At 35.3% G+C, this 7,500-nt stretch overlaps 1 protein-coding gene across 1 annotated transcript in view; it reads left to right on the forward strand.

The window, feature by feature from the left end:
• alpha-Man-Ia (alpha-Mannosidase class I a) overlaps positions 1 to 7,500 on the forward strand; it is a gene marked incomplete in the record, with an annotated part of 57,923 nt that overhangs the window by 34,651 nt on the left and 15,772 nt on the right. Inside the window, 6 exon segments of the mRNA XM_070124540.1 lie at positions 206 to 385; positions 617 to 830; positions 994 to 1,218; positions 1,908 to 2,191; positions 2,602 to 2,718; positions 5,225 to 5,342. Coding sequence (XP_069980641.1) covers positions 206 to 385; positions 617 to 830; positions 994 to 1,218; positions 1,908 to 2,191; positions 2,602 to 2,718; positions 5,225 to 5,342 — 1,138 coding nt within the window.

The raw sequence follows: 7,500 nt of genomic DNA on the forward strand, positions 1-7,500 counted from the left end.
ATCTCTACAGGTTTAGATGTTATTTGTTTTATTCATTTTTTCCTCTTTATAATATTAAAACAACTTGCTGTATTTGAATGTATTTGATTATCAGCCAGTTGCATGGACTAGCAAGAATTGTTGCAGTATAGTTTTTAAAAGTTTCATGAATTTTGATATTGTTTGTAAGTTTGGGATAGACCTAATTTTTGTGTTTGATTTACAGAGATCAGAGATGTCTGTTTTTGAGACAAATATCCGATTTGTTGGAGGCTTACTTTCTGTATATGCCTTGACTGGGGATATGTTGTTCAGAGACAGGGCTCTTCACATTGCACGAAAGCTTCTGCCAGCTTTCGACACTCCAACTGGTATACCTTATGCGCTCATCAATGTTGCTAATGGGGTAAGTTGAAAAAGTTGAGGGATATTACTGGCAGACTCTGTTGGGCTAGTACTCTACTGTTGCTTTTGAAATAATGATAGACAAAACTTCATCACTTGCACTGTTTGTATATATTTATATGCTTACATTTCAAGGCCTAGAAGGATATATGAGGTGAGGGTGTTTCTTGATTGCATTTGATATTATATTTAAGTTTTATACATTAATATTTGATAAATAAACCATTAACAGATTGCCAAAAATTATGCTTGGGCAAGTGGAGGATCAAGCATTTTGTCTGAGTTTGGAACCCTGCATCTTGAGTTCGTGTACCTGTCTGACATATCTGGAGACCCAATTTTCCGTGAAAAGGTCATGCGAATTCGTGATGTTATCAGGAAAACAGACCGTCCTGGTGGTCTTTATCCAAACTACATGAATCCCAAAACTGGGAAGTGGGGCCAACGTAAGTGTCTTATTTACTCAACTCCATGTATGCAATGGTTGTATTATATAATTCTAGGATAGAATTTTTTTTCTTCATATTTATGGCAGCTTTATTTACTGAAAGTTATCAGCCAACAATATTCTTCTATGATATGTATTCTGAAGTCTCATTTTTTTTTTAGGCCACACCTCTGTTGGAGCACTGGGAGACAGCTTTTATGAATATTTACTAAAAGCATACATCCAGTCTGGGGGCAAGGATGAAGTGGCCAAGGAGATGTATGAGGAAGCCATTGGAGTGATCACAAATCGTTTAGTCTTGAAGTCACACACTGGCCTGACTTACTTGGCTGAGAGCAAATTTGACCGTCTTGAGCACAAGATGGATCATCTTGCTTGTTTTGCAGGTGAGAAATGAATAGTAGATCCAAATGTTAAACCACTAATGCTGATATATTTTGAAGCCAAAATTAATAGTTTCCAGGTGGCTACAAAATTGACGCACAGGGCTGGCCTGGAATCTGCCCATTCACCGGGCCGTATTCGTCGATGTATATTTTTCTGGGTGTCTTACATATGGGACACCCATTGTAAATGGGTTAATTACTAATATTCTGGGTTTTCAAATGTTGAATTAGGTTTAGTGAAGAGTTATTTGTTTTGGATATCATGTACAAAAAAAATCAAAGTTTAACTAAGGGGATATATAAATGGTTTTAGTGTATTATTAAAAGTGTCAGCTCAAATATAATCCATAATTTTTAAGCTACACTTTCAATATAGTTGTTTGCAGTTGCACATACTCTATAATATTTATAATCAAATTGGTGGAATGTAATAATTTGAAAATTAAGTAATTTTGAAGCCTTGGAGCTTATTTTGTTTGCAGCATTTTTTTCCCTTCTTTTTTTTTTTTTTTTTTTTTTTTTTTTTTTTTTTTTTTTTTTTTTTATAATCACTGTCATTTACCACAGTGCTCAGTTCTTTTAGCAGACCATTGATAAATGACCCATAAAGTAGAATGTGATACAAGTTAGAGATGAAATACCTTTACATGCCATTTTCATAGAAATGTGAATGCCTGTTTATTTTACAGGTGGAATGTATGCTTTGGGAGCAAAGAGCATCAATAATCAAGTTTCAACAACACACTTAGAAATTGCAGAGGGTCTTGCCAACACTTGTCATGAATCATATGCACGCACCCCTACTGGTCTTGGCCCAGAAAGCTTTAGGTTCACAGAGGGTATAGAGGCACGTGCTCTAAAATCTTCTGAGAAGTACTACATCCTCCGGCCTGAAGTGATTGAGAGTTGGTTCTACATGTGGCGATATACAAAGGATCCCAAGTATCGGGAATGGGCTTGGAATGCTGTTTTGGTAAGGAATTTTGAGACTGTGCAGTGTGATCAGTTTCCTATTTCACTTAAGTGTAATATCCTTTTTTATAATCTTAAACCAATAATCACATTATTAAGAATAAGCTAGTAGCTAGTTATAAGTTATTGGTTCCTCACTTTGCACCCTGTTTGTTCAGTACTTGAAGCATAATATTAGGCAGCTAATAGTTTTTAGCTCTATTTCATGAACAAAAGTTTTAAAAATTTAAAATTTTCCCAAACTGCAAGTGCCATCCATGGTCATAAGGTTAATACTTAAATGGATTTGTTTAACTTTAAATCAACAGTAGATTTATGTAGTACATTATTGTATCTTATCATTTTAAAGAGTGTTTTGGCCTTCTTAATATTTGGTAGTCATTTCATTACTAACTTAAATATGACTTTCAGGCCTTGGAAAAGTACTGTCGGACTGAGGCTGGATACAGTGGAATTCAGAATGTGTATATGGAAAATCCACAAAAGGATGATGTACAACAAAGCTTTGTTTTTGCTGAAACATTTAAGGTCAGTAGAAAATTATTAGCACTGCTGATGAATATTTGATTTGATGCCTTTGATGTCCATGAAACTGGCTTTCTTTTATCCGTTCATTGTTAGTATATTTCATAAAGTATGAACTTGTGCCTGCAAATGAAAGAAAAATTATGTGGCTCATTCAAGTTGATAGTGTGTAAAAGTAACTTGAAGCCATGTGGCAGCATTGTTTTTAATCCCTATGACCATCTCCTCGTTAAAAAAAAAAAAAATTGCCTGAAGGATGGATGTGATCATGCCATCATGGGAAAATTTGGCTGAGGGCCAGGAGTGACAGGAACTTACAGTCATGAAAATTATCGGCCAATGGTTTGGGTGGCATGTATGTACATGTTTTTGAAAGACTGGTGTCTTTTCCGGCTGGCATGTACACCCATACCCATTCCAAGTTGTGCATGCTAAAAAAATTTTGTTTGTTTGGCCACTATAGCAGAGATTTAGGACCTACAGTCATTTTTTTTGCTACTAGGTGTCCAGTGCTTGGTGTAATTCGGTACTTTAAAGTGCCTGTCAGTATTGGCTTAATCCCATTTTTGGAATTTTTGATCTGTGTTCATGTTGATCACTGTTATTATTGGTCATAATATTATGATACTAGTAATAATGATAAAAATAATGTACATAACATTAACCCATTCGCGCCGGTATATTTTGAAGCCAAAAATAAAATATTCCGGGCGGCTACAAAATCGGCAGGCGGAGCTTCCCAGGAGTCTGTCCGCCCTCCGGCCATGGCCCGCTGCTGCGTCGGAGCGCAAGCCCCGATACAGCGTCACACTGGTGGGACGCCCGGCATTGTTTATTTTTCTGGTGTCTTATATATGGGACACCTGTCACTAATGGGTTAATAACAGTGATAGTTATGAAATCTCTTTCCGGAAAATTCAAAGAATGGGCTAAACAGGTGACATTAGGTAGGCCTCGTCTTTGACTTCTTGGTGGCTAAGTGCTTGTGAAACCTCAGGCATCTATCTTGAGAGTTCCATGCATCAAATTAATTATTGTTCATCTCATGTTCAATTTGTTCTAGCTTAATTTGTGAGGTTCATTGATGTCAGCATCTTCAGTATGTTCAAAATCAGTTACTCTGTTGTTTTGCCTACTGCTTGACTTGCGATGTCGTGAATTTGAGTTTAAATTGATATTATTGGAACAGTAATACTGTTTATCCATATTTTTGTTTCCAATCAATAATCAGCTTTTAGCCTTTTAGCCTTTAGATATATTCCTTATCATATGATGAGCAAAAAAAGAGAATGAGCATCATATACATTTTTTTTCTGTTTTCTGAATATCTCGCTATATGAGCCTTGAAATGATGTATTGCCATCATTTATATATTAGATATACAGGGGATCCTGTTAGTTATCAATAATGCAGACCACAAGAATATGATGAATTGCGACACAGTAACTATAGGAGTACATAATAAAAGGGTGTATTGTGGACTGGGACTGTAATATTCAGTGGTTTACTCCGTCTCTATGTACATTCTTTGACAAAATACTTGAAGAGTAATACTTATATTTTTTTTCGAATAGAAGTTAATTGTGTAATTATTATGCACACAACAGGAGTTTGGAGGGAGGGCCACTGGCGTATGGCAGAGATGACAGGTATAAGGGTTAGACTATGGATATTTAGATGAGGGAAGATCATCATCCTTTACATTAACTGTCTTGTTTTCATTTTCAACCAGGTTTCTTGTGAAGGAATTAGGAGTGGTTGTGGTGGATGGGTGAGGATGCTCATTTGAATGTCCAATATCAGCAGTGCATTCACTGCATTTATTCCTTTTTGTTATTTCTGTTTCCTAATCTAGCATCAAACAGTGTGTCAAGTATTGGATGGGTTTGCATCAGGCATTATTAACAATTCTGGGAGGTAAATCAATACTTACACTCAGCAGAACCTGAGATTGTGCAGTTGTGGAGGCATCAGCCTGTTTCACTTTTGTTAGATGTATACATATACTGGAATTTGTGTTATTTTATTTTTATTGAATTTCATATTTAAGCTTTCATTTTTTGCTTCTGATTATTTTTTAACAGATTTGCCAATATGTGTGTAAACTTTTGGAACCCTAACAACAAAAGAGGGAAATGCAATTAATGATGCATCCATATAATTCACTGACAAAAGAGTGAAATGATGAATAAAGAGTCAACAAATGACAGGGATCCCCATTATTGCTCTTTTTTATTTTCTTCAATGCATTGCCAAATTGTCTAGAATACATCTGTATTTAATTAGCTTTAGCTGTATTTGCATTCTTTATATATATATAATATATAGAAAGCAAACAGAGTACATAGAAGGATTGTTTAGAAAAGTTTTAATTAGTAAAATCTAAGGATGCTCAGGAGGCTCAAAATGCCTCAGAATGCATATATGTGGTATTGGCATTGAGTAGCACAAAATTTAAATGAATATATGTGCATAACTTGCAATGTTGTAAAGGAATTTCATTTTACAGTACCTCTACTTAATCTTCTCGGACGATTCACTCATGAGTTTAGATGAATGGGTCTTCAATACAGAAGCACATCCACTTCCTATAGCTGGTAAAAACTCTTTTTACCGGAAAGTTCAAGGTATGTAAATATTTTAGCTTTTTGTATTGAGTAAACAGATCTTTAGAAGCATTTGATCTTTGATTAGTATGTTCTATATTCTCATTTTATTTAGTTGTCTATGATGTTCTGTCATTCATATTTTGATTACAAAATTATATTTACTTATCAAACAGAAGAAATGCAATATTTGTATCCTAATCCTTTCTATTGTATTATGAAACATGATTTTGTAAAATGCTTTGGCTGTATTTCATGATTATAGGTAAAGGTTATGCAGTAACTTTATTATACAATAAGTGTGAAATAAAGGAAAGCAAACTTTCCTTTTAAAGGTGATTGTTGTCATTACTTTTACTTTCTGTAAAAGGAGTTTGTTGGACTGCTATTGACTTCATTTCTCTAGCATGTTGATCTTCACGCAAACTTTTCAAGTGAAAGAGCCACTGTCTTGTATTTTCTCTTTATTTCATACTATTAGACTTTATGTTGGAGTTACTTTAAGTTACTTTTCAGCATTTTGCACCACCTTTATCCTAAAGTTCATTGTATCATTAATTTAACTGTGAAGCTTTTTTCCAAGGTTTGTATGTTATTAATTCTAAATCTCAGTTTGTTGCAAAGAAAGTATTTGGTTTCACACAAATTAGAAAGCATTGTCTTGATAACTACTTTTTTATATTATATATGTTGTGCAGTTTATGCCTAAATTTTGAATATTGCTGATTGCAAGTGGAGTAGTACTTGTAAGTAGATTTTTTTGTAGGTGTAGTTTATCTTGTAGACTTTATTATCTTGTAGACATTGAATATTTTTTAGACATAGATACTATTGTAGAATGTGCACTAGTAGTTTTTTTGAATTTGTGAGTAAAATTATGAAGAAGGTGGTTGCAATTTTGTGTACTACAGTTTCTGTAAATTGACATCAAAATTGTGTGCTTCTGTAATTCTTGAATACTGCCTTCAGGAAAGATTGTGGTATCACCTGTTCTTGGTGTAAGGACTGAGGTGACGAGGCAGCTCTTCTGGAAAGGGCAGCCGTCACATAGGGCAGAGGAGGAGGAAATGGGGAGAGGCTTTTTCTCATGGGATGAGCATAGTGTTCATAGACAGGAATTGGGTAGGCAGAGAGACCATACTCTATCACAGAATATAAATAGGACCTCTGGAATCTTTGTGGATAGACAGTTAGAAAGGGATGGAGGAATGTTGTGGGGAGGTATCCAGAAAGTTGAAGATGGTAGCTATTTCACTGGACGTAGTATGAAAAACAAAGGTCCAGTGGTAGAGGCTAAGTTATACAGTGAACAAATCTCAGAATCTTCAGAAATCATTTCTGTTTCAGAAGAGCCTAATATACCTTTACAGGAAGAGGTTTTAATACCAGAGGTAGGAGAGAGAGCACAGAGGCAAATGTTTTCATGGGAATCAATAGGAGGAGGCAGCTCACAGGCAGGTATTAGTCTAAAAGACTTAGAGGATAAAAATGAAAGAAGCAAGGAGTTATCAAAAAGGGGTCAAACATCAGATGTTGAATTGAATAATCAGAAACAGGGTCAAGGTTCATTGCAGAAAAAGTGTATAAGGAAGGTTCATATAAGAAGAGATGGTAGAAGAGTATTTTTAGGAAAAGTGTGTTATGATGTCTGCAAATGTCAGAGACTTAGATATCGAGCAAGGAGACGCAGGTATAATGTTATGCACAAACTAAAGGTTCGCAGGAAAAAGAATCGAAGAAGAATTATTGGTAACGTTTGGAAGTATAGGTTATGCAGACAGGTATTACAGGACTCTAGAAAGAATCTAAAAAAAGAGTGCTTTAGGGTAGTTCCGAGGTCAGAAGGGAATGAAAAGGCCATAAAGATAGCTAGGGGGAAAAAAATGCCAAAGCGGTTTGTATCCACTTGGTCTAAGACGGCTGTCCTTGGGAGAAGGGCAGAGTAGGAGGCTATTTAGCATTTGTCCAGTATGTATCGTTTCCCAAGCTCAGATTCTCTCTATGCATGCACCCCAAAAAATTAACAATATAAGGAGAGATCTCTTATTCCACTTTGTCCATGACCCATTATTGACATTGGGAAAGATGAAGTTTCATGCTAACTGTAATGCTCATATAAAGTGTGATTCTTGAAGGAGTTTACAGAAACCTTCTCTATAAATTCTGTACAGTCCTCTTA

Source organism: Penaeus vannamei, chromosome 8 (genome assembly GCF_042767895.1).
Source record: "Penaeus vannamei isolate JL-2024 chromosome 8, ASM4276789v1, whole genome shotgun sequence".
Taxonomy (NCBI): domain Eukaryota; kingdom Metazoa; phylum Arthropoda; class Malacostraca; order Decapoda; family Penaeidae; genus Penaeus; species Penaeus vannamei.